General features: G+C 42.9%; 2 protein-coding genes across 3 annotated transcripts in view; one reads left to right on the top strand and one right to left on the bottom strand.

Moving 5' to 3' along the window:
• Positions 1-18,215: 18,215 nt before the first annotated feature.
• On the top strand, positions 18,216-20,413 carry ssr3 (signal sequence receptor, gamma). Its single transcript, XM_034603542.1, has 5 exons — positions 18,216-18,431; positions 18,836-18,962; positions 19,315-19,413; positions 19,723-19,854; positions 20,115-20,413. The coding sequence occupies exons 1-5, from the start codon at positions 18,299-18,301 to the stop codon at positions 20,179-20,181; spliced, it is 558 nt and encodes a 185-aa protein (XP_034459433.1). The 5' UTR covers positions 18,216-18,298; the 3' UTR covers positions 20,182-20,413.
• Positions 20,414-21,412: 999 nt separating this feature from the next.
• The window catches only part of kcnab1a (potassium voltage-gated channel, shaker-related subfamily, beta member 1 a), a 106,542-nt gene continuing 100,000 nt past the window's right edge, over positions 21,413-27,954 (bottom strand). For both annotated transcript variants that reach the window (XM_034603540.1, XM_034603541.1), the window contains exons 10-14: positions 26,206-26,326; positions 25,988-26,082; positions 25,512-25,632; positions 24,768-24,856; positions 21,413-24,649 (exon numbers count right to left, since the gene is read on the bottom strand). In XM_034603540.1, coding sequence (XP_034459431.1) covers positions 24,560-24,649; positions 24,768-24,856; positions 25,512-25,632; positions 25,988-26,082; positions 26,206-26,326 — 516 coding nt within the window. In that variant the 3' untranslated portion in view covers positions 21,413-24,559. The remainder of the gene's footprint in view (positions 24,650-24,767; positions 24,857-25,511; positions 25,633-25,987; positions 26,083-26,205; positions 26,327-27,954) is intronic.

The following is a 27,954-nucleotide window of genomic DNA, read 5'->3' as shown; positions in this document are numbered from 1 at the left end:
GAGTGTAAAACATCATTGCTAATAAACAAATAAGTGGACATTGACACTGACACAATTATGCCACTTGACCGGGGTATCACCTCGACCGAGTGTTGCTGTCGTTCCCATGGTGACCTGGCAACCCTGGCGTGCAGGTTTTAGCCACAGAAACTTGAGGTCGTAGGAAACGGAGAGAAAAGAGGACGTGGAGGATCTTTCTGTTCAGGAAGTGGCAAATGTTTGCTTTGCTTGCATCTCTAAAAGTGGTATGAATGTTGCCATTGGACAGGATGTTGTACATCTGTTCAGTTGTGTAATTATACTACATGATAATGCAATCACTGTGTGGACACATCCATATTTATCACATGAAGTAAATTATATTCATATTGTATCTAATCCAGTTTGGAAAGAGGAAAACACACATGATCAGGGTGATTGTTGTTGATGAATAAAACTTCCAAACAGCCAACGGTTACTGGACGGGGAATTAAAAGCAAAACAAAACAGCCTACTCTTCACTTTAGGACACTCCCTGAGCCAAACCTAATACACTTCAGTAACTAATTATATATCTTTCCTTTTTTTCTTTTTATCTCCCTCTCTTCCTTTTCCGTCTCTCTGCTTGTTTTTTTCCAGTTATCTTTTATCAATTTGGGATGTTGGGACTGTGGATGGGAGTGGATGGGATGTGGGGGTGTACAGCGCTCATTGTAAAGTTGAGTGGTATCTATGTCCTCGTGTTTCTCTCTCACTACTGTCAGGGATCATATCCTAAGAAGTAAAGAGTATATATTGTCAGTGGTGGACCAGAGGGCTTCAGTATCAATCGTTTGGTCCGTCTGTCCATGCCTTCATCTGCCCAAAACTTTGCTCCAGAGCAGGATATCGCAAAGACCAGCAGCCAGATTGCCATGAAATACATATGTGGTCCCCACAGAGGGATTCTTAATGATTTTGCTGACCCACTGACCTCACATCTGTCTTGATCAATACTCTAACATCAAATTTACAGCGCATATTCATGGTCTCCAGCAGATAAACATGTACATTTAAATATGTGACCCTCTGACTTCTCATCAAGTACCAGCATCACGTCACACTTGGACTCTTCACAGGATTTTCTCTTGTGCCAAACTCACTAAAGATTCATGTAATTTATAGTGTATAGGGCAGATTGTCCCACCATGATAGACAAATACAAATATTCAGTATATTGTTTGTTCTATTTGGAACTTTCATACAACTGCAGGGTCATGTCCAGGGGTTTAAAACTTTACTTTGATTTTGAAACCAGGATATTAAAGTATCAGTTTGATCACTGGAGTATTGTATTGCAGTAACATGTCATTTCTTGCTTCGTTGACCTGTGTACACAGCATCACATTCTCACAAAATCAAAAGATTTAACTCAAACATTTTATTATTTGTCCACATTTTTCTGTTTCAACTTCTCTCTGTGTGTGTTACCGTCTCTACTCCTGCTGATCTGCGATAGTCATTTCTTCTACTTATCCTGTCATATTATGTTTCCCTTTCCTCCTCCCTCGCTGACCATCCATCACTCCAAATGACAAGTACACAAAGACATCAGAGGGATGTGGAGAGAAACAGGAGAAAAACAATGAGAAAGAGAGCTGGAGGGCCGTTGGCTATGGTCTTAAGATTTCTGCTGTATCACTGACTGAGAGACTGCGGTGGAGGATGATAGAAAGAATGACACTCCGCCGTTTCCTGACTGGAAAAACAGTTTGGCACAAATGATTGCACCCGCACACTCACTCTTGCACAGATACAGCAATGTTGACAGGAAAACAGCTTGTTGCCAGGACGGAGATTTCATTTATTGCTTCCCCTCCATCTCCGTTCATGCACCATAGAGTACACACACACGCACACACAAGCTTTGATATACACATTAACAGAATGACCTACAGGTGAAAGTATTATTATCGTGTGAACATGTGCGTTTTGTTTTTTAAAGGGTCTGTGGAAGCTCGGGACACAGTCCGTCTCTGTGTTGTTTGTGTTTGTGTGGGTTGTCGCACAACTGACTCACACCGATGCTGAACTTTATCCCCTGTACGTTCTCCACAGGAAGCGTGTGCACAGCGGTTGCCTTTGTGTTGCGACAGGGTTTGAAATGAAGTCAATCACCTCATTTCCTGGCAAAAGTGCAGAGTGGTGTGAGAGAGGGAGGAGTAAAAAAAAGCAGGGGACAAATCAGCTTTTTAAGAGTCCAGGAAGTGTATAAGCAGCAGGACGGTGTAATGAACAACAAGTTGTCCTCCATCCACAGTTCACGACCTTCTATAGATAAACACACTCCCTGCTGAAGTGTCCTTGAGCAATAATAGTCTGAATCCTCACCCGCTCTGTAGAGGGGGTTCTGATCTGTGACCTCCATTTAAAACCGAAGAAAAACAAGAGAGTGTCTCTCTACAGGGAGCCACCAGCAATCACGCTCATTTAATTAATGATATCACTAAACTAATTCAATAGAGAAAATATGAAGACTTTAGCTCCACCTACTGGTCTGGTGCTGACATACAACTGCTGGATGAGAGGGACAGAAGGAAAAGACAGTCGAAAAGAAATTAAGGGTGAGTCAGGTAAGGAAGAGTCAACACACACACACACACAGACACACACACACACACACACAGCTCTGCATTCTGTAGTCTAAACATGTGGGCATGAGGCTGTTCAGACTTCCCAAAAAATTAATCACAAAACTAATCTGGACCAGTTGGATTGTTTCTTACAGTTAGAATAATACACAGTGCCACTGTACAACACCTCCCTCTCACTCTCTTCCTCTGTGTCAAACCCTAAAAACACTTTAATTAAAGATTCACATTCGGGGGAAATTTGCTTATTTACTTTCTTGCCCAGACGACCACACTCATCTCTGTTTTCAGAAAAATATCTCCATCCACACGACTTTTGTTTTACAAAAGTCTTTGTCCAGACTAGAGCACAAAAACTATAACAAACGCTTAAACAAGCATGCCAGGCCAGTAGGCGGCGATAAAGTCTACATCAACGATCCGCCAAATACCAGAGAAGAATACTGTGAGCGTGCTCGGTGAGTTTATTGCGTGAGCGTGTTGTTGTTTCTGGCGCAAAGTAAACTGTGACGTCTTTGCTTCCCAAACACTCCACTTTACTTACGGACACACAGGATTTAGTTTTTTTCAAATGCAGGGGACAAGGTTGTTTTGCAGTATGTCCTAAATACTGTGGACAGGGCCTTAGAAGAGAAGATGCCGCTTTCATATCTATAGAAAAATTAAGCTGGAGCAAGGACATGGTTGGATTAGCATAGTTCAACCAAAACAACAAAAATTCAAGATTAAGAGGAACAATTTGTTATAATATTTGAAGCTATGTGTTATTAGCCAAGTACAGCGTGTTTGCATTTTCATTGCGAGTTTGGCTGGTTCCTGTGTAGACACCAAGGAGTCATTGCACCTGCACAAAAAACATTCCCACATGTAACTTATCAGAAATGAGTTTGCAGGTTTTGGACACTTAAAAAAATTCCTGTACTTAGCGATTTTCACGACAGATACACCGTATAGATACACATTATTAGTAGTCTAAAGTAATTTAGACAGAGAAAGGGGAAAAAATGACTCATGAATAGGTTCATGATATTAATATGTACAATGTGCCACATTGTTTGGGATAGGAACATTGCTTAGACTTTAAACAAACAAGATATAACATGTTAAATTATGTGTTTTTTTAGGTGTTGGTAGAGTTTTTTGTTTTTGGAAAGCTGTCCACCCACAATCCATCTTCACATATATCCATCCACGAGGAAACAAAAATGTGAACTATTCCTCTGCAAGGGAGCACACATGCGCTGTAAAGACAGACCCAATCATAGACAAAGGGAGGTGGAGTAGACCTCATAGGACACTATAACAGAAACCAGAGATGGCTACATATGGAGGCGGACAGAGAAAGTAAAACAGTTGAGCAGAGAGAGGGGAGTCAAATGCAGCAGTAGGGAGGAGGTGGTAATATGGAAAATGTGCTGCTTGCTACCGGCTCTGTGAAACGGTTAAGTCATAGAGATTGTATGATTCACTCGAGGACTGCTGACCCATCTGGAACACAGCTGCAAATGTGCTGGATGTGTGTGTGTGTGTGTGTGTGTGTGTGTGTGTGTGAGCACACAGCAGTGTCTGTGCTGCCTACGTGTTGGAGATAAAGCCACCATGTGTTTTTTGAGCTTGAACTAGAGGGTTTATCTCACCCCACCCTCCCTAACCCGTCCTCTGGAGCAAAAGGCACACGTACGCTCGCTACATTTGATGAGTCGGCCCTCACCCCCTCTGAGTTCACCACCACCGCGACTGTCATCCACAGAATTTCCAGGAAGGTCCTGGAGGAGGACTCAGGAGGGTGCCAGGAAAGACATCCTGATCGATTTATGAGGATTTCACAACAAGTATGAAGGACGGATTACTCTGTTTTTATTGCCCTGTTTTCTTCGTACACTTAATCACTTTGACCATCATCTCCTACTACTATTACCTACATCATTCATCTATAAATGTCTTTTATAACTGGTAAAAACGTATTCACATTAATAAATAACTAGGAACCATAACACTCCTACATGAATGTTTCCATTAAAAATAACTGTTCTACTGTTGAAGCCTTTTTTGAAAGTACTAATTTGCTCTACTTTGACTATATATATAGATTTCTACATTTTTATATTGCCTTACATTTATAAGTATTACAAAGTATAAGTATTTATAAGCATGTTCACTTATTATTACTTTACTGATCTATTTTTGATCGTCTTCTTGGTGCTGTAACACTGCAAATTGTGGGACATAAAGGATTATCTTATCTTATATAGAATACACTAATATTGTATACAATATATTATACAGTCTTTATATACACTCTGATTTATATACACTGTGGTTTTCTTATTGTGGTTCATAAGCAAGTATTCAAAACTCCCTCTGAGCCCCAGTCCCCCTGATGCTCAGCCTGTCAGCCTCCCCATGCATGCACAGTAGTGTATCCAGTTTGCAAACAATTAACAAAAGTAATAAGTTTCATTTTCAAATAGATGTTAATAAAGGCAGCATGTCCCAGGCAAAATGTCAGCATCACCAGCAGCTGATAATCCACATGGAAACAGAGACACAGCATTGTTCTTGTGTTAAATGGAGCTAGTTGGTGCCAGTATTACGAGTAGAGATGAGATGAGGAAAGTTGTAAGATGAGACTATTATTTTATGTTTATTTCGGTTTGAGACTAGGACTTATGGATTTCTCGTTCCACTTTTGGAAAACTTGAACTCAAAACTCTGTGCTTGCACTCAAACAGCTCCTCCCCCCCTGAGGAGAAGAGCTGAAGCTGAAACACCGGAAATCCATCCATGCAAACAAATATCCAAATAAAAGTGCACAGCACCTGCTTGTGCTTACATTTGCTCAAACTGTGCGCTTACAGATATGCTGTGTCTTGGAAAAGCGTCTTGTGCTCTAGCTTCAGCTCTTCAGTTCACAAAATCTGAAACTGAAAGACCACACTCGAAAAACGTGAGGGTTGTTTTTTTTTTACTCTGAAAGTACAAAAAAAAGCAAAAAAAAGCACACACATCCACACTTGATAGCCACTAGGTGCACGAAAGAAGTGACAAAAACCAGAAGACAAGAGATGTCCATACACCAGTTGAGGCTCCCACAAACTGCGTCTGAAGAATGGCCTCCAACCTAGAGGGGAGATAAGAAGTTTGTGGGAGTCTCAACTGGTGTGCGGACATTTCTTGTCTACTGTTATTTCACTGTAACCTATTTATATACAGTCTATGACTGTGACAAATCTTTGTACGACACTTATCTTACATACTTGAGCACTTAAGCAAGATGTTAGATGTTTCCTGTATTGTTTGTATTCTCAAACAATAACTAACGCCTGTGTTTGATTAGAGATAACTCTATCTCCGGTCATGACTTTGGATGGAGAACCACTAGCGTTGTTATTCACCGTCGCAGTAGCAGCATTCAGGATCCTCTGTTTCCACACAGTGTAGAAATATTAAACAGTGAACGTGCCACGTGTGAACATGGCGTTCTGTAACGTAACCTGTAACGCGACAAAATAATGTTGAAGAAACCGTTTTATTGGCCTTCAAAGAAACTACTGTGTTCATCTAGTTTCTCAGACATGCTCACGTTTGTGGCCGACACAAGGACAAATAACCACACAGCTTCAGCCTTTTCTTACACTTTTGCTCTTGTATTGTGGTTTGGGTCAGGGTTTTAAAAAAAGGAAAAACTGAATATGCCAAGAATGCAGCCCCATGCATTCTGCTTCAGCATGTGGAATTATCTAAAACTAGGCAGGTCTGTCGTGTCTAGTTACGGTTGCCAAGCCATGATTGGACGATTGCTGTCTGGGGAGGGGTTTAGTAATGCTCACCTGTCAAAAATGTTAAAAATCACATTTTCTTTCAAAAACAACAACATGGTGCTTTGGGTGTTTTTAATACACTTTCACACATGCTCATTCTGGAGCATGCTGTTATCATACAATATTGCCTGAACCCATCCTCACACATACACACACGCAGTCATGATGAAACACGCCATTGTTATCCTGCTAATGCTCCCCAGTGCATGTCAGCAGGGCTGTCTGCTTTCCTGGTGTCAGACCCGTCTATCCTTCACGCCAGCGGCTTTATGACCAAGTGCCTAGCGTGCCTCTGTCTGCATGCATGCATGTATACTGTAAGTGTGTGTGTGTGTGTCTGGAGGCTCCCGGACTGCCAGCTGTATCAGCAGGCAGGGAGAGCCTTGCCTTGCAGGACAGAAAAGACATAGAGGAGCCGTGACCCACCTCTTTCCACGCTAACGCTTCCATGTTAACACGAGCTGTGCATGCATGTCAGTGTGTGTGTGTGTGTGGAAGTGGGAATAATAGAGACCTGTGTGTGTGTGTGTGTGTGTGTGTGTGTGTGTGTGTGTGTGTGTGTGTGTGTGTGTGTGTGTGTGTGCGCAATGGAGAGACAGAGGGACAGAGGGGCAGGCAGGAGTCACTACTGCGGGGGGAGGGCAGAGGTGACTTGGAGGGCTTTCACATTTCATTAGGACGGCGATTCACACACGTAAACAAACACACACACACACACTAGCACTCACACACGTCCTGCCCGCCTGGTCCACTCCTCATTTAGCATCCGATTGACTAACACGTTTATTCCCCTCCTCCTACACACTCACATGCAAACACGCTCAGCACTCCTCACAGAAGACCTTGGCCACACAGACACGCACACACAAATTGAACACTCTCCCGTGCAAATATGTCAACCTCTCACAGGGAGTTGGACATTAACTGTAATTTGCACATGCACCTTGAACATATGATCAAAGTGGCATGTACACCAGCAACACCAGCAAACAAAGTAGGCTACTTCCATATTCACAGTCTTACATGCATACACGCAGAATATCATGCAAATAGGCTTTTCATTACCATGCCATCCATTCCCTCGGCACACAATGCCACACACTAAAGGTGGTGTTTGACACGCAAAAGTCACAAACACTTGCAAACAGTGCCTTCTGGTTGCTTGTAACAGGACCAGGATAGAGTAAAGCTGGGCAATATAACAATATCAATAATTATCGCTGTATAATATTCCTAAATAGCAATAAAACAAAGGTTCATTATAATGTATATTGTTCATGCATTGTGTAAGCACAGTGAGGAGGTTTAACACATTAGGAGGTTTAGTGATCTCCCTCAGATTTGTCAAAAGAGTTTGACCTCTACTGAGGAGCAAAATCCAGTGTTACCACTTTAAAGAAATAATAATGACACATTTATCATGTTAGTTTTCATTTCTGGCCATATCGCTCAGTGTATTGACAGAGGTACAGACAGACTGACGGACAAACAGTCAGATGCACAACTGAGCAACATTGAGGATCATCTCAACAAAGGGGAAAAAAGAAAAAAAATTGTTTTGGGCATTCATCCATTATGTTTTGAATGGTTTATTTTCATGAATCAAACAAAACGCTTGAAACCATTTAGTGATTATTTCAAAATGGAAATGATTCTATCCGGTGACATAATCTTTTACAACAGCACAGCTGCACCACCGACTGTGACTCATAACCAGTTTAAGATGTTACTAAATAATGATGGCTTGAAAAAAAAAAAAGAAGGATAATCATCACATTTTTAGACTTAAATTTATTCTATAAATTTCGACCTCGAAAAATCTCTTACAAAATCCTTCTTTAGCTGCCCCCTAAAAGTATTTTAAGCATGTTTCTATTTGTGTATATTCACGTTTCAACTGAAAAAGGTTCTCAAAAAACCTCGTACAGTATCATGTCAGCTTTAATTGAACTATTTATTTTGGCCAGTGATGTGAACTCTGCTCTAAATCCGTCGCTGTTTCGCATAAAGGATTTATTGGAAAAAACTGTTTCATTCGGAGACAATTAGAAGTAAGCCTATCTTAAAAAGTCTCTAAAACTCAAGTTGTTTAATCGGTCACGGAACAAAGCAACAGTGAGAGAGACTCTGTTGTGAAGAAACTGTACATGGTTGACCACACCATGAAATTGTGTATACGCTGCTTTGAGGGTGACACGTATGATTTGTCATCTTTCTACCTTCATCACCGTGACTCAACACTGCTCATGAAGTCTGACATGCACATTTATGATCTGTTGTTGCTGAAATGATGTGGTTTTGCACATTCATTGCCAAAATAAGACACAGGCCCCCACACCCTTCCCTCTCTTGCACTATATAAATGTCACACTATACTTTCTGCATCGCTGCCAAACATAAACTGTGTGCTGTATAGAATAAGTGTGGCCAGAGGTTTTAAAAGAGAGGAACAGGATGTATAATGCCAGGGATAGAGTAAATGTTGCATTTAAAGGAGTTTAGACTCAAATGAAAAAGGTCACTTGTAGAGATAAGCTAACAAAGAACTAGAAGAGTGCTCGGAGCTCCTCCAAGGCTAACGCCCTATCTCACTATGTTAAATAAAGTGAAAATAAATCCTGGCTCCATCCCCTGATTCTGCTCCGCACCAAAATGTAATGCGTTCTTACCTGACACATATCACATCCTTCCACCAGGTTTCGTTGTAATCTGACCAGTAGTTTTGGGGAAAAGTTGCTAAATAACAGACAGATAGAGAGCGCAGAGAGTGCAGACCTCCGTCAAGGCCTGTGTTATAGTATTAATACCCAAAATGTAATGTGTTCTTCTTTGGGTCATGCTCTACACCTCCACTAAATCTCACAGAATTCAGCTGAGTAGCTTTTTATAAACCCTCCTAACACACAAACACATATACGCCAGTGATTACACCAGAATGACACTCGGAGAACACATACCTCCGCCTATACCCCCAACAGTCCGCTTATGAAACCACATTTAAATTCACGAGATGCAGATTTTTATTGCCCTAAACCTGTCAGGTTGCTTTCATCATGATCCATGAACTATACTCTGAGAAATCAAAGAAAATGTCAAAAGAGAATAAAGAAAAAACCCTGGATCCGCCCCCTGATCCGGATCGGGACCAAAATCGAATGTGCTCTACACCTGACCCATACTGCAACCTTCCTCTATGTTTCCTGGTAATCCGTCCATTAATTTTTGAGTAATCCTGCCAACTATCAGACAAACAAATCAAATTCCAAAATGACAAAAGGTTTCTGTGGCAGGAGAGCACCTTTGACAAAATCTACATTCTGTGATATCCAGCAGAACAGACAAACGGTCTGCAGCAGCTCTTCAGCTTTGATCCTGGGATTTATATGGAGTAGGTCCGACACGCAGCGTATCCATAAAGTGTATCCAAGAGAAAACTCCTGTTATCTCACACATGTCCCCCAAATGCACCATTTGATCACTCCTGCTCCCCATATGGTTTGTTATACACATCCAAACACATCACACAAACACACTGGGGATGTTCTGAGGAGCATGTGTTGGTGTATACACATGTGCAGGATGTATGCGGCCGCACAGCTGTGCAGCACACACACACACACCCAACCAAACAATCCCACAGCATCCACTCCTCCGTTAACACATAGTTCACCAAAATGTTTATTCTTTGGATGTGTGCCACAGTCGCATTCAGCACCATCACGCCATTTTGGTAGACCTCCCCTCTCTCCACCTAAATGGGCCCAAACTAACTGCTCCCTTTTTTCAGGGCTCTTCCAGAGGAGCGTCCAGTGAGACCAAAGGGACATTATCATCTGTGAACATCAAAGATGCAACTGTAATGTCACTAAACTGGACACGCTCCAGACCTTTCTGGCATCTTGACGTCTCGTCCAGGAACATCATACACAGCACATCTGACACCCAGCTTGAAAGAGCCTGACTTGGCGCCAAGAACACAAACTGGGCTCTCATATCAAGTGCATAAAGACCGGCTAAACTCTTGGCTCTTCACACCCGACTCTCTCAGGGTATCTTAGTCTCTTACAAATGTATAAAACATGCTGACACAATTAACCAAGCTCTCACTATTCATGTGGTATCACTGACACTGTGAAAAGTTAGCCGGCAATGCTTAAATGATCAGGAAGGAATCTGCATCGTTTATTGTGAATATGAGGCTCAGTACTTGATCTGTTTACGAGGGCGCTGTAACCACCGGGCCGAGGAGCGCTCGTTTGACCAGAGCGAGGTCGCCTCCATGTCAGCCCCTCCGACATATTTTGGCCACGGCTCCTCACAGCTGCTTCCACAGCAGCAGATCGACAGCCAGACCCTCTCGTCAACCTCCTCTGGCACATATGAAAGAATTTCTTAGGGGTGACAGATGAAATACACTTCTTTCCAAACGGAGCATTCCCAGCACATCCTAACAGCGTGTTTGCACTTATGAGGTCTGTAACCCTTCCCGTCATCGGATACATCTCACCACCAGTTGCCCTCACAACTGTGTTTGTTGGTCAAGGCCGGCAAATGTCTCCAATTCAAGTTTCAAGTGCAAAGACAGTTTCTCTGGCCATTGTCCACAGTGACCAATTAGTCAGCTGGAGACAGTGTGAAGCATCTCATCACTAATAAAAAAGTACTTAGAATAGAACCTTGTGACAAGTTTAAAACTGCACTAATGGAGCGACTGTTTGACCCTTTATAGTAGCTGAGTTTCAATTCAGGGGCTGCATCCTTTGGAGGCTGCATTTCAAGACCGATTGCGTCATATTTCAAAGGCGCCTTCAAATGCGGCTGACAAATGCGTCCTTTTATCCCCGAGAAATGAAGGCTTCAATTGGCGGATCCTTCCCAGCTCAACCTATCCCGTTGTGCTGCAGTGACGTAGGGTTTTTCTAAGAGATAATGGTGCCAGGAAGGGCAGAGACTTCCGGTTGCTTGAGTATCACGCTTCAAGTCAACCAAACAGCTAATGGTACACATCCTAAAAAACCAAGAGGCATTCAAATGTTCTTGTCATGTTCAGCTGCAGCTTTGTTGCTAAGCAACTGCAGTAACGGCAGGACAAGCTGATCACGGAAATCCTCTGTAAGCCAGACCACCTCATTTTAGTTTAGCTTTCATGGTCTACGTGGCCCAAGAAGACCGCCTCCTAGAGACTGTGTCCTCTGAAGGAGGTGGTCAGTGATCGGGTTGTTATCATTATTGTTATTATTATTATTAGTATCATCATCATCAATCTGCAGTTGATCTCAGATCTTTTATGCATTTTAGCATCTTTCAGCAAATTTTTTTGTTTTTACAACCTTAGGCTGCTGCTATTAATGTGAAAGTTCAACAAAAAAATGTTTTTCCCCACATTGTGATAAGCTAGGCTTAACATGTCAGCTACCTCTGTACAACACACACACATAGAACTGATATTTTTCTGGTAAATATAAATCAGTCAATAAGAGAGAATTTTCCAAACTGTTTTCTTTTCGGGCTATTTAATCGAAAATGTCTAATGTTTACTGAACCTACAGAGTTCCTCTAAACATCCTCAAAGTAAGAATGTGTGTGTACAAATGTACGAATGAGTGTTTGTGAGGGCGAGAGGTGGGGGGGGGGGGGGGGGGGGGGGGGATTCCTACTATTCTGTTTGTGCTGTGCCCTACACTCCCAGCATCTTTGTTTATAGCTCTCCTCTGCTCTTTTCACACAGAATTGATGAGAAAGACCCACTCATTGAACACACTGCTTTTGGCAGGCATGAAGACACGTAGACACACACATAGGAACGCATACACGCTGCGCTCCTGATCCCACCGCAGTGACCTTTGAGATGCAGAAGGAACAGCAGCTTCCCCCCACTGCCAAAATGTCAACATCTTCTGCTCTCTCTCTGCTTCTGAGACGAGCCAAGTTGGCAGCAGGTTAGCCTTCATGTCTCTGCACATTGACTAAACACCCGAAAGACGCACACAGACACACAATCTCCCTGCGCGGCGTAATTATTAGATGTGTTGAAGGATTTAAATTCAGGCGTAATTCACTCTGCAGTAGGTGACCCGGCCGTGGGGCACATTTTGTCTGTAACCACACATTAAAACACAGTAATACAATCTTATCTGTTTGCTGCTGTGAGAGTACACAGTGAAACCTTTCTTGGAGTGAAGGAACGGAACCACGTGAGCATTTGTTTTGGGACTGAGCTCTGCCTGAGGGGTCACCATAACTCTGCCAGGGGAAGCTGAGCGTGTCATCGCAATCAGGATAGTTATGAATCTGCGAGCCAGGGTCTGGCCGACCCGATAAATAATGTCTATCTGACCGCAGCTACACCTCCACACCCACAGTATGGCTTGCACATCAGCCAATCATCACTGCAAAAGATTTTAAAAAAAAAGAAGATTAATCCCCGTTTCTCTTTCTAGATAAGTCTAAATCAATCTGCTTCTAATTTCCAGTGGGGTTTCACTGTCTAGGAAATAGGCTTTGATAGGTAGCACTAGGTGGTGGCTTGCACACGTTTTACTGCTTTAGCACCTATAAATCTAGCCACCAATGATGAGTGAAGGGAATGAAGAAAATAGATCAAAGTTAGTTTTGGTCTCTAGGGTCTACCGATCTCTCACACACACACACACACACACACACACACACACACACACACACACACACACACACACACACACACACACACACACACACACACACACACACACACACACACACACACACACACACACACACACAGTCATATGCTTGCATGAAGGTTCACTTGCAAGCACACACCCCTGAGGGTGAGGAAACTATTTATGGTGAAAGTGGGCAGAAAGTGTAAACACATGTCTGGCATCCTTTGAAAAGACAAACATTTCACTGGTTCTCTTCCCTTCATCTCTCTGAGCGATCCCCACCCCTCACCTCCACCCTCCACCTCTACCATATCACGTTCTCCTCCGTGCCTTTGAGCCGAAGGGGGAACATAAATCAAAGGACACGAAGGAGATAGGAGTGGAGAAGCGCACGCAACCATTCCAGCAAATGTCTGTTGGAGGCAGTTAGACATTATGGGCCCAGGCAGAGGGGCCGGGTGCGTGAGTGGGAGGTCGAACACAATCCCCTCTGTAATGAAAGCTGGATATGACAGAGGGGGATGTCACCAGACCCTAAAACAGTTGCGCGGCGCCCGCAGTGCTGTCACACAGGTGCTTCTGTCAGTCTCCCCTCTCCTCCTCTAATCCGTTCATTTTACAGCCTCTCCTGTCTCCATTCATGCCTCAGCCTGACACAAGGACATTGTTGTCCTGTTTGATTCATCATATTACAGTCCGGGGCCTGAGACGTGTCCGTGAGAGAAGCCAGTGATAGTAAGCAATGCGCTTTTATGCCATTTCTTCACCCAAGGGCCTCTCATTGGCTGTTCAAAAATTAAGGACCATTTCTTTCTCAAACATCTCATTTAAAAAGACTTCAAAACGTATTATGGACATATATATGCATATATGAAATTTAGCCACTGATATACATCCATGATTGTAGCTGGCGGGCTTTCGGGTAACACACTAGCAAACAATAGAACGTCAACTTTCTACCACTATTCAGAAATAAAGCCAAAACATCCTGGTTACGAATGCTGTCACCTTGCGTATTTGGAGCCAGAGTTTGCACACTAGCGATCGGAGGGTACAGTATCGGTGTCCCGCTTGACACATGTGCCCAAGCAATTGCGAGTCAGTCTAAGCTGTCAATCATGAAGTGTCATCCCGACTTTATAGCGTCAAATAACTCGTTAGAATCTAATTTACAGGCAAACATAAGCACTTAGACATTGTGATAAGAACAACCTAAAATGGCCGAGAGCATCTTTGAGAAAAATGTATTTAACATGTGGGCCTTCTTTGACTTATTAGTTTGGCCCATGTCCAATCCACTAACATGGAAGAGACAGGGTTTATGACTTATATTGCAGCCAGCCACCAGGGGGCAATTTAGATTCTTTGGCTTCACTTTTGGGAAGACATCATGTCGTCCATCTTTATATACATATACATATATCAAATATATATATTGACTTACATTTCAATACAAATGTGAATCCAGCTAATTGAATTACTGGTATGACCAATTGAAGTTTAACTGTGGACTTCGAGATTGTAAAAGTGCTTGGATAGTGCATGGCTTTTTGTTATTTCTGTTTAACACTAATCTGGAAAGAGCAGTGAATCAAATCTGTTTTAACTGCAATAAAAATGCCTTGGCAAGACTAAAATGTCACATATTTTATTAGATAAACAGTATTTAAGAAGACACTGAGGAATACACACATAATGACGTCTCCAAAATCAGCTCCTTTTCAGTTGAAGTTAGCAAAGAAAAAAAAAAAAACTGTGTAGTGGATCAGATTGAGAAACCAAAGATTTTGCAGAAAAGGGAAAAAAAACTATAAACTCCCTCCGTGCTCCCTCCAACTTAAGTACATATACCACATGTCAGTGATAAAACTTTAATACATGTTCTTCCTCTTTGAATCATCAGAGGACAGAGGATGTTGTGTGACCACATGGCTACTCAGTCATACTACCATTTGTAAATTACTTTTTCAGAGGCGGGGGACTTCCATATTATCCAACACTGTGGAAAATTACTTGGAGCTGTGACCTATTTAAAAGCCAATGAATGTGAACACATACTGATTTTAATGAAGGTCACACGTTCCTCATCAGATTCTTGTTCATCTTCCATTATTTTCCTCCCCATGAGCAAGACAAGTGACCACACACACGTTAGTACATCTATCTTAGTGAGGACACTCATTGGCATAATGCATTCCCTAACCTTAGCCTCGACCTAGTTCTAACCCTAAAAACAAGTCTTATTCCTCAAAGTGAGGACCAGCCTTAATGTCCTCACTCTGTAGGGTCTATGCTTACAAGTACACACACACACACACAGGTTTGCTCAGCTATCCTTATTAGGACTTTTCATTGACTTCCATTCATTGTGGACGGCCAAACTAAAACCTTTTCCCTGACCTTAACCATGACCAATTCATACCTAACCCTGACCTTAACCTAATCACAAATCTTACCACTTCACCAGGAGCTCAGAAATGACATGAAATGACCAAAGCCTGGTCCTGACAAGATCAGTGTTTAAACTAGAAGAGGTCCTAAAGAGGAAACAAAAAAAGAGTACACACAAACACACACACACACACACACTTGGGCAAGTAAGTAACAACACCTCACAAAGAATTTGTCACGATGACAGGCGATCTGTCACAAATATTCCTCAGGGTAAAGTCAGACAGAGTTAAAACATACCAGCACTGCCAGGCAAACTCACTATCAGCAGTCCAGTGCGTGTGTGTGTGTGTGTGTGTGTGTGTGTGTGTGTGTGTGTGTGTGTGTGTGTGTGTGTGTGTGTGTGTGCCAGTGTGTGTGTGCGTTTGTGCGTGTGCCCTGTTGCCTGAGGCTGGTCAGTGTGTGTCTCTGCCCCTGTGGTTATGTCTGTGGTGTCACCAAAGCAATCTGGCAAAAACATACGGATTACACATGAGGGCCGGAGAGAGAGAGTGAGAGTGAGATATATCACCAGCCTTGTGTGGCATTGTGTTGGCACTGGCAGGCCTTTTGGCATCACCTCCTCCCTCCTCCTCCTCCTCCTCCTCGCCTCCTTCCTGCACCCCTGAAGTGCACAGTTAATCCCTAAGCTCTATCCCCATTTAAAAACAGGGACATCACGCAAACCTGCCGCTCTGCATTGCTTTCGAACACACACACACACACCCCCTCATGCGCACTCAAAGCCATACCGTCACTCAGTAACACGCACATGCTGCTCGCTCCTGCAAACACACAGAGAGAGAGAGAGAGAGAGAGAAACTTAAATGTATTAGTGTGGCTGTGGCCTGAGAAAGAGAAGAGCTCAGCGGGGAGTTAAGTACTGTGGCAGCAGCAGCAGCAGGTCAAGTATCTGTCTGGGTTTTCAGGTCTCCAGTGGCCGGCCTGAGTCGGGCCTGACTGAGGAGATGAGGAGGAGAGGGGAGTTTAGCCGGGGTCCAGCCTCGACCACCAGGCTGCGCATCTGTAGCTGCGAGGCCACACTCTCATGCACTGTGGCATGTTTGTCGGATGAAAAGTGCTTGTGAATTTTATGCAGGATCTTAAAACATGTGCTCAAAACTACAGCAGGATGAGGCACGGGCCTGTAGGGTAGAAAGAAATCATATTTACTTACCTGTTCATGAGGTTTTATTTCTTGGTCTATTTGTATCATCTCCAAGACGTCACTCAAAACCTACGCAGCAGAGCTGGAAGCTCATTTTCACAGGATCTAACTCAAATCCTTCCCCACTGACTGATCCACCTACATCTCTACAAACTGAAATTACTCTTTTAAAAAAATCACTAAAACACCGAATTAATGTTTTCCTTTCTCTTGCACCATGCGGATTACGAGTTGTATGAGGCCATGACCTCACCCTCCTTGATAGTGTGTAATCCTGGTGAGGTCAGATCTGCAGATCCACTGCCAGTCCCAGAGGAAGTGTGCACTGGCTGAACACATGCACCGACATGTAGATGTTGACCTCTAGTGGTCAAAGTGTGAACCCTCCGAGTAGTTGAACCCTGCAACTAGACGCAGTAGGTCTAGTAGAGCTTTAAGTGCTCATTCATTAGATGATCAGATTTCTGCACATGACCGTATCTGGTCCTCAGACTTTTGTTTCATGAAACATCGTCTCCTAAAAAGGAAGGTGAAGATGAAGGGAAGAGGCAGTGGATGACACTCTGACATGTGTACAACCAGTGGAGTATTTATTTAGTCAGAGTAGTTCAGACTGGAGGACAACATGTTGATGTAAATACAGTGATGTGACTTCAGGGCAGGATGTGGTGAGGCCGTGAGCATGATTCATGAAGAAGATTGGATTCTGCAGAAAAGAGAAACCACTTATTTGGTGTTTCGTAACTCTATTTGAAAGTGACATCTGCAAATTGTAATACGCTTCTTAAAGGTCTGCAGTAAACTTTATTTTCTTTTTACTTTTCCAGTTCATAGGATTTTGTTGTGGTTCAACATTAACTTGTATATTATATGTTAAGAACTGTTAGAAAGCTTTTGTATTCTCACTTGATTTATTTCATATCTTGATTTTCTTTTTCTGTAAGATATGCTGGGACAGAGACAGATTTTTTCCCCCTACTATTATGCATCTCTTATCTATCGAGTCGTACTTTTTGGTGGTTTTGTGATAGTTTTGCGTGTCTCTGTACTTGTTTTGTACTTAGTTTCATTGTTTTTCCAACTCTTTGTGCGTCGTCTTTGTGGTCATTTGGTGTCTATTTGTTCATATTTTGTGTCCTTGTCGTCATCTGTCTTTGACTTTTTGTCCACTGACCCTTTTGGCCTCTGGGCCGGTGCCTGCGGAAATCAGAAATCCACACATGAATAGTTTCAAAAATATTAACTAAACATACATGGTTCTTGTATGTTCCTTTACACATGCTTGATACATTTTGATATGTAAATTGCAGAAATCAGGGATGAACATTATGACGTAACAAAATCACAGACTCACAAACTGAGCAAAGGAAACACACAATTGTAAAAAAAAATAAAAAAATAAAGTGCAGGCATCAGTTTAGCGTTAGCAGGTGCAGTGTCTCCATATTCCTGCAGAGGGCAGCAGTGGCGCTAAACGTCTATTACATCGTCTGAACGAAGAAGAAAGGCCTGCGTCGTATTTCCGGGTTTATGCTGACGCGTCCCTCTTCTCCTCGTACACCGACGTGTCAGTCTCCTTGTTTCCCGAGCTGAGCAGCAGTCAGTCCGGTCAGTCAGTTCGCAGACATGGCGCCCAAAGGCAGCAACAAGCAGCAGTCGGAGGAGGACCTGCTCCTCCAGGACTTCAGCAGGAACCTCTCCGCCAAGTCCACAGCGCTGTTCTACGGCAACGCGCTCATCGTCTCTGCCATCCCCATCTGTGAGTACCCAGTTAGCCACCTAGCTTAGCTAGCACTGATTCATTGGATCAAGGGAAACAGGGGGAAACTGACCCGCTTCTGATATAATTCCACTCACTACAGTGTATTATGACATCGTGTAGTATTTACCAATCATAACAGAGCATAATGGAACTTAACTGTGCACTGAAAGGCTCTGTATGCTAACAGCTGCTAAAGGCTAGTTGAGGATAAGTTAAAAACCGGAATCTCTGTTATTAATTCTATTTTGAAAAGCGAAACAAAAGCAGATATTAGTTTATTATCTTTTGATCTCTTGGAGAAAGTTGAATCTGACATGTTGCACACACACTCACACAGTCACTGACTGGACTTCATGGTAAAGTATCTTCTCATAAAACTGTGATTGACTGCATCTCTCCAGGGCTCTTCTGGAGGATCTGGCACATGGATCTGGTCCAGTCTGCAGTGTTATACGGCGTCATGACTCTGGTCAGCACCTACCTGGTGGCCTTTGCCTACAAGAACGTCAAGTTTGTCCTCAAGCACAAGTGAGTTGAGTCAGAGCCTCTGTGTGTTTTACAGCCGCTTGCTTCTGTCCAGAATAACGTTTGGATGATTGCATTTATGCTGTTTTGCCACGGACGCAGATCTTAATTTGTATTCCTGCATTTATCGTATCTTTCTGAAAAGTATTTAGGATGATGTTAAGTTGCCAAGGGACAGTATTTATTCATTCTGTTTCGTGTGACAGACCATTACGAAATACTGGTGTCTGTGACCAAAGTACCTTGTAATTACTGAGACATAACTTTGCATCTCTAATCGTATCCGTCAATGTGTTTTAGAAAGTATGAGTAAAGTTCTCTGACTGGCTCTTGCTGTTTTCTGTTGGTCCTGCAGAGTCGCCCAGAAACGCGAGGATGCTGTTTCCAAGGAGGTGACCAGGAAGTTGTCTGAGGCCGACAACCGCAAGATGTCCCGCAAGGAGAAAGATGAGAGGTGACGCCTCTCAGCTTTGTAGACATACCTGAAAGTTAGTTGTGACAAACTAACTGGATCAGGTGTATTGAGTGTTACAGACGCACAGTACATGAGCTTAAAGCTTAAATGTGGGGCTGCTGTCTCTCTTCAGACAGCAGTCACACAGCTGTGCGTTGGTTAAAGCTCATTTAACCCATGAAAGCACTATATGGTCTCAACAGTGTTGAGACAAAGGGTTTTTCTCTGCCCATGTTCCAAAACATCTGGACGATCACAGTAAATGTAATGAAAACGAGTGACATGTTTTTTTTTTTCTCTTCTCCTCAGGATCCTGTGGAAGAAGAACGAGGTCGCCGACTACGAGGCCACCACCTTCTCCATCTTCTACAACAACACTCTGTTCCTGGTGCTCGTCATCGTCGCCTCCTTCTTCTTGCTAAGGAACTTCAACCCCACCGTGTATCCTTTCAGTCATCAAGTCCCTCAGTTAACGTTTGAGATCCACATGGTGACCAGAATTAAAACGTGTCACACAACTACTTGAAAGTTGTGTGACACGTTTTAGCAAAATAATAACATTGAATTAAAGAATAAGATTTATATTTTTTAATTTTGATTGGACTTCAGCCTTCACCTTCCCAGCCTACATATTCTCAAAGTTTGAATGTGATAAAATACGTCTTGATTCCTGTTTTTCCCTTAACTCACTTTTTCCCCAGTAACTACATTCTGTCCATCAGTGCCTCCTCTGGACTCATCGCTCTGCTCTCGACCGGCTCCAAGTAAAGGAAGAAGAAGAGAGGAAGCTGAAGGGATAGTGGGGGGGATTGGGTCGGAGAGGAGGAAGTGGGTTTACAGAATATTTTTTTCACCAATCTTGAGAATGGGGTTTAAAAGGTGGGGGGGCTGGAATATCACATTTCAACTTCATGAAATTCATGATCAAATATCTGGAGGGTGTTTCTCCAGGTCTGTCTTCTGTTTTTTGTAACAAATAAAGCAACCAGGTTTACTTGTGTATGTGTGTCATTCAGTCTGTTACAGAGCCTGTTTATTATTATTAACAATAATAAAGCCTCTACACACATAAATCCAAACCTCTTCTCAGGACTGTGTGGGTTTCACTGACTGCTCCACTCTCCGGGTTAATCTGTTTTCATTATTATTGGTTCTTAAAAGTTGTGCGACATAAATTCCCACTGTGGTTTTACACATTTTCAGTAATTTAAAAAAACTTGATTAACAGAATTATGACGTTAAACTCCATCAGGTTTAAACTCAGGGACACAGTTATTTCCATTGGCAATGCATTTATTTATAATCACACTTTCATATATGATATTTACAGAGAAACCACTGAAATAGTACACTGAGGGTTTGCATGTCACTTTTCCATCCTAAAACTCAGCCGACGTGTTGTAACAAGATTGGTCTGTGGAACTGAAACATAGAAACTTCACACTAATCTGAATTGATTTTAGGGAAACTTAAGACAAAGCTCACGTGACACATTGCAGGAGATCTAATTTTTATGTTATCTGGATTCATTCATCCATTTTGGCCTTTGGTCTGTTTCCCCGGTTGTGGAACTGATGCTGATAACAAATAGAGAAGATGGTTAAAAGGTCAAAGATCACAGCCGCTGACAGAACAATGTCCAGTTTGTCCATATTATCCCTGTAAGTATTATAAAAGTGTGGTAGTGGGGCGTGGTCAGCGTCGGCTGCAGGAGGGAGGAAGTGGAGGTGGGGTTCTGGGATCGGTGCCAGGGAGAGAGTCTGATGGTACACAGGTGTTCCAGTTCAACTAATGACTCTCTCCCCTTTATCAGCAGTAGCGCGCTGGGGCGCAGGAGATGGCGTAGGAACCAGCAACGAAGAGACGTGTCTGGTTGTGTATGTTTGTATCTGTGATTAACGTTGGAAATAAAGAGACCAATAAGAAACCTACCTGATTCCCCCTTGTGTTCATGACGAGGAACCCACGGTGACGCAGGGACGTGTTACAAAAAGATATCTATGAGTGTGTACAATTTGGTGTAACCTAATTAAAGGGGACTGTTGGGCCTTGGCGTAGGTATGTGCTCCACTGAGTGCCTAATTGACCAAATAACACCCTGTCTTTGTTGGTATGTGTATTGCTAGTTTCTCTCTGGAGTTTGTTATAGTTTGAGACTTTCCTGAAGAAAAGCTGTTTCCTGAAGTCAATGGTTGAGGGAGAAGATGTTGTTCCAGTCAGATCATTTTGGGGTAGCAGCCTAAATAAAGGCCAAGACAGAACAAAGGCAGTGTCGTACACTGTCAGAAGCTGTAATCAAGGACTCCATAGATGAGGATGACATTTCTAAGAAGTATTTACTTGCCGAATCGGAAAATGTAAACAATTTCACCAAAGGGTCTACAGACACACAGTGTACTGAGGGTTTGTCCAACTAATATATTCATACTATAGACTGGGCACTAACACAATAATCTGTAGGAACATTGCTCCACTCATGTTTCTTTTGTAGGACAACATCCAGTCACCACGTAACAACTCGTAATAAAGACGTCCCTGAATGTTTTTACTGTACTGAACTCACGTCAAGGCACTCTGTCCGGTGAACACGTCTCCACACACACCGACAGGCTACGATCCAACATGGTCACTTGCACAAAAGAACAAAACGGTTCCACTACCACATGTGGTATCACACATTTTATCAATCACGTGAACTGACTTTGACTTAAAAAGAAAAATTCACAGACTGTTTAGATCAAATATTGTCCGTATTTTGATAAGATGAAATGAAGTGGAATTGATGTAAGTAATTTAAGGCAAAAAAAATACTTTTGTTTGTTTTTGTACATGGCTTGTTTTGTATTCTATGAATGCTGACTGAGTGCTGGTCAGACCACCCTCGTTTGTATTCACCGCCGAGCCAAAGCAAATAGTCGGGAGGAAGCCTGTTCATCGGTCAAGGCCACACTTTGCTTTAAATAAACCACGAGCCGATTGCTGCTTATTGATGTTTGTTCCAATGTGTGTAACAGCGTTTTTGGCAGAAAACACAAACGCTGGAGTCTACTGAAGTTTCCCCTGATTAAAGTCTGCAGGGTGTTTGTGCTACAAATCAACAATTGTTCACCAAGGACAGAACAGCGACGCAGCTGGAGGCCGGCCAACGTCTCTGCTGATCGCTGCGATGGCTTGTTCTCCAGATGAGAAAGAGTCAAGGTTAAGTCACTACACAATAGCTGAAGCTCATTCCTTATTTTGTCATAACAGAAGCCCATTCTTTCACATAACGCTGTTATTGTTGCAGATTCTATAATCTGACTTCACTATAGAAACAAAGCCTCATTCTTTACAGACAGCTATATAAAATATCCGGCTGGAGGATAAGGATGGTGTGAAGATTCAAACACTGCAGCGACACTGCAGAGGAGCAACAAAATAACTCTATTTACATCTTATTTATATATCAGCCATAATTACAGTGAAGGCCTCATATGCAACAGAGGCTTCCTCATGGTTTCGCTTATGTTACAAGTTCTGCCTTAAACATTTTATATAAATCAAAATAAATTTCAGATTTGTTAACTACTCTAGAATAAATACTGTAATCTTTGCCACATCCCAAACACCTTGCCTATATTTCACATTGTGCCATTGACAAGCAGTTATTATAACGATCACCAGGAGGGGGGGGGGTGTGTGGTCGTCCTTTATTATTTAGATCTATCATACGCTGAAGTCCATATGTGCAAAGTTCATTGAGGTGATCAGCGATGCAGGTTCGGTTCAGAGGAAAGAAAGAGGACGAGTCCATAACGAACCCAGAGAGAAGTAAAATAAAGCATTATTTCTCTCTTCTTAAGATCTAATAAAGCAGAGGAACAGTTCCTCAAAAAGACCACATGGGGGCGACATGCTTCGCTCTCTCCCCTTAACGCTGTCCACATTCCTACTGACACTCAATATCCCACAATCCTCTGCTTCGCCCCATGGAGAGTAGACGAGCTTGATCAAATTCCTTTTCCGTTGGTTAATAATGTGCTTTGTAGAAAAGGGGAAAGTATAGAGAGGCAGATTACAGAAGGGGGAACATGCACCTGTTGGTTAATACGCTCAGGATATGCAGCCAATAATATCTACTCGATACTACTCTGTACTACACTGATTACATTTGGTAGGTAAGTTGAAAGCAGATAATTCAAGCCAACAGGGAGCTAGTTTGTTGAGGCCTCATTCATAAAACTCTTCACCATTGCCAAACTTCACATTTCATAGGAAAACATCCAAAACATTTTATCCCACGGTGGTAATTGTATTTGCTGCATAGCAATTTAATAAAAGCACTGGCACGACTGAAGCCTCTTCTTTCCTGAGGTTCCTCTAATTTATACGTCTAAGGCGCTTGCATTAATGTTCGCTATGTTACAGTAATATACTCAGAAGTAGATGATGTGCTCAGTATGAACTTTGTGCTCAAATGAAATTGACTGGTGGGTGGAAGTCTGGACGTTAGAGAGACTCTGAGGCTGGAGACCTGATGGTCCTCGGCCGAGCAGGGAGACTGGGAGTGAGAGGAAGCCACAGAGCCGACTCACTCACCGACTACAATCGAGATGTCCTTGACACAAGGCACTTGAATCTGAAATACACCTGCAGTTCTTTTCTGTGGAGTTGGGTTTGTCTAATACAACAAGGAGCTGGAGCTGCCTTGCCATCTGATTTCAGTTGAAATATCACCTCAGTTAATTCAATTCAATTGAAAAAGGAGCCCTCTGGATGGAGGGGCTCTAAATGGGATCGGAACTTGAGCGTGGGCGAAACTAAGCTGTGCATAGTAATATTTGAACGGGCCTGTGCAGAACAGGGCAGCATGTTGGTTTTAATTTACACAAATGGATGAAGCTGTGTTTGAGGCTGCAGAAAGCTGAGTTTGTTGAGCGCGTCTCGGCCGGCGAAGCTGGACTGGACCTGAGATGAACCTGGTGGAGCGGATCTGACGAATCGGACGAATCTCAAACAGAGATGCAACGCTGGGCTGAGCAAAGCTGTCTGTTCCTGGAGCTGAGAGGGGCCCAAGGAGAGAACCAGGGACTTTTTGAACATTGAACGGTGGGTCCATGGTAGTGGTGTGGTGGAGTAGGCAGGTTCAGCTGACCTCTTGCCTGGTCTAGGAGCGGTAGTCCTTCTTGCTGTACGGCCGGTTGCCCAGGATGTGGTCGATGTCAGACACCACATGAGAGGTCATCTTAGGAAGGACCTGGGTGGAAAGAGACAGAGCAGAGGTGACTATGCCTGGAAGGAATGGGGGATAGTGGAGGACGCAGTGAGGAAACTAAAAACAGCAGTGTGTGATACGTGTCTCTGCATGTTCCCACCTGTATGGCCCCGAGGTTCTCTGTGAGCTGTTCAGGGTTGGATGTTCCCAGTAGGACTGAGCTCACTCCTTCATTTCTTAGACACCACGCTGGAAGAGACACAGAGGTTGATGTTCACACAGTGTCCACTTGATGGCGCACTGCTGCCTAATCTGGCCCTCTATTCTCTCTTTGTGGCTGCACATCATTTATCAAACCCTTAAAGGACAAACTCAAAGCGATTATTTTCTAGTGCAGCACTGGTTTTTGAAGTTTGAATGAACATATTTCTTCCTTCCAGGCTGTTCAGTCATTTTATCAGTGCATAGTAATGGAGTAGGATTTAAAAGATGTGTGTTCATGTGTCATTGGAAAGATGAGACTGATTCAAACCAAATAATAAGCACATTTGTCCTGTAGGTCTTATATAATAATACAAATAACAACAACAATTACAAAAACAACAACAATAACATGATAATAGTAACAATAATAAATCTTTTATTTTATTGCACAAAAAGGTTTACAAAGTGTTGCATAGACATAAAAAGGTTAATGTTTACTGCAAGAGACGATGGTTAGAATATACCAATAAAACAAACAAACATCTGGTTAAAAGCAATATAATAATAAAAACATTAAAATAATTCAATTAAAAATAGGTTATATAAATATATATGTTGTAATATACCATAAAAAGGGCCCTTGCAGCCTGGTCCACAGCATTAGTCAGAAGAAAAGAGCAGACAGGCAGAGAAGACTTACCCACAGCCAGCTGAGGCAGCGTGCAGCCCAGCTTTTCTGCGATGTGGTTCAGCTCCTTCAGTTTGGCCTGCTGCTTCTTCCCATCCTCACTCACGATCTTCTCCTTCAGCCACTGATACGACTGGAGCCCGAGGGAATGAAAGAGAAAACGATGACAAAGAGCTGAGTGCTCCTTCTTCTATATCCATCAGGGGTACAGGTGTACTGGGTGGAAAGGATTCGGGATGGACAGTGTGACCTTGAAAAGTCTGTCTTTTGCGTCACATCTGCGATCGCGGAGGTTGCCATAGGAATGAATACACTTCTGGCTGACTCCTAAAGCTCCAATTTCAGCACCAGATCTTCTTTATCTCATGATTTCTGAACTAACTGAAATGGATTTAACTAAGATTTAAGTAAAATCTGTGAAAAATCTCCACCTTCACTCTGTTTCACGCTTTATTTTGGCAGCACTGCAGGTAAGGGAGCTTCCCTACCTTCATGGAGGCCCTGGAGGACTCAGGAATGCCATTTTCATATTTTCCAGTGATGATGCCGCATGCCAGCGGTGACCACGTCATCGCCCCAACTCCTGTGAGAGGATGACAGAGGTTATTATCTGTTTAATTCTTTGCTTCTTTACTCATTCATAACAAATTGTGAATGTGAGAACGGACAGAAAAGTGACATTTGACGACCAGGAGCTGCTACTTGCCTATCTTGTGGTAAAGTTCGGGCAGTTGCACTTCCACTTTCTCTCTCTGGAACAGATGATACTCTGCCTGCTCGCAGACCGGAGGGATCAGATTAAACTGTCTAGCTACTGAATACGCCTCCTACAGGTTAAAAGAGGGAGGAGAAGAGAAAGAGGTGGTGATGTTAAAGCTCATGCTGACATAAACTTTTAAAACTTAAAGAGGCAAAAAAGACAGAAAAGGAGCAAAAGAAAAGAAAGAATAAAAGATGGAGGTGAGAGAAATGGTTAGGAGAGAGAGATAGAGATGAGATAAAGTCAGGGAAGAGATGGGAGTAGACGGGTGTTTGTTGGAGCGTGGCACAAATTCAAAAACTCAGCTCATAGAAGATCATCAAATCAATATTCTCTGTCACAACGCTCCAGGCGTCGCATTTAAGTTTCCTCACACACGTTCTTATCTGAATTTGTCCTTGAAGAATGCACATCTGAATGTTCCCTGCTGTGGAACACATGTCAGGACAGGGGGGATCCATCTATGCTTGCATAATTGTTCCACTTACAAATTACTAGTTGCCCCTCTGTACTGCGACTCGTGACTTTCCTCTCCAGCCTGTGTGTTCATGTACATCGTGTGTGTGTGTGTGTGTGTGTGTGTGTGTGTGTGTGCGCGCAAATGTACGTGTGTGAGTTCTGCACTGCTGCCTCGTCACGTACGCTGAAAAGCTGTGTTTACCCCCCTTCATTATTGATGCCATCTAAATTACACAGCTTTCATCTGTGCTTGTGTTCTACAACGATATCTGCTGCTTATTTGCCTGTGATCACAGAGCGCGTATCAAGACATCATGCTCTGAGTAGAGGCTGCGGAGATAAAGAGACCAGAGAGAGATAATGGCTGTTAGGACCTTGATTGTCACTTTAGGCGTGTGTTCCTTTCAGAACTCTCTGCTGTGGCTTCACACACCCTGTATTTATATTCATTAATGTAGCAGGAGCTGGAACGTGAGGTAGATTGTTTCCGACAGGAAGAGGAAACCACTCTGCATCTTCCTCAAACTTTCAACTCGTTTCTTTTTGTCACAGCCTCGACTGTGCAGGAGCAACGTGTCTGAGATTGAAGTGGTTAATGTGAAACCAGACCTGCTTTTCCTTATCAGTACATCAATGGTTTCTTGACAGTTTTATTCTGGATCAAAAGTGTTTTTCGGACAAATAGAAGGTTTTCCTGCTGCAGCTGTCCTCTCTCATTCTAGTCAGTGATCTGAAATCTAATCCGTTTTAACAGGATGAAAGTTTCCCCAGAAACTGTATTACAATAAAGAACTATGGCATCAGTGGAGTGCATACCTCTGCCAAGGTCCAGCAGTCCCCTTAAATTCAATCATCCCACTCTAATAGATACGTCTAACCCCTTTTCATCACGATTCAGGAATTATTCCCTGGGTAATTAGTGAAAATGTCAAACACCCTCTCTCAATGTTGAGCTACTTTTACGCTGGTCAAAAAACCAACTAACATCTGGCTTTTGTCTGAAATGTGAATAGATTCAGTCGTCATTCACTCTCAGGTCAATTGACTCTGCAGTAGACAAGTTTTTATCGGCTTTTATTGGCAGTGATGTAAACATGACACCTGGGTGAACACGCGAATTTCAAGACAGCGAGGTGAGAGGGCGCCTCAGTCTGGGACGTGTTCCTGACGTCGAACAACGCGCACCGGGGGGAAAAGAGCAGTTCCTCCACTGGAAATGAGAAAGGAGTCAATCAC

The sequence above is a fragment of the Hippoglossus hippoglossus genome, chromosome 13 (assembly GCF_009819705.1).
Source record: "Hippoglossus hippoglossus isolate fHipHip1 chromosome 13, fHipHip1.pri, whole genome shotgun sequence".
Classification (NCBI taxonomy): Eukaryota; Metazoa; Chordata; class Actinopteri; order Pleuronectiformes; family Pleuronectidae; genus Hippoglossus; species Hippoglossus hippoglossus.
Note: the sequence above shows the minus strand (reverse complement) of the source record. Positions and strands in the feature narration are given on the sequence as shown.

What these genes read in the sequence shown, in the direction of transcription:
- ssr3 (XM_034603542.1), top strand. Translation starts at nt 18,299, where the DNA reads ATGGCGCCCAAAGGCAGCAACAAGCAGCAGTCGGAGGAGGACCTGCTC. An exon ending in AAGTTTGTCCTCAAGCACAA is followed by an intron (nt 18,963 to 19,314) that starts GTGAGTTGAGTC and finishes TTGGTCCTGCAG; the next exon opens with AGTCGCCCAGAAACGCGAGG. An exon ending in CGCAAGGAGAAAGATGAGAG is followed by an intron (nt 19,414 to 19,722) that starts GTGACGCCTCTC and finishes TCTTCTCCTCAG; the next exon opens with GATCCTGTGGAAGAAGAACG.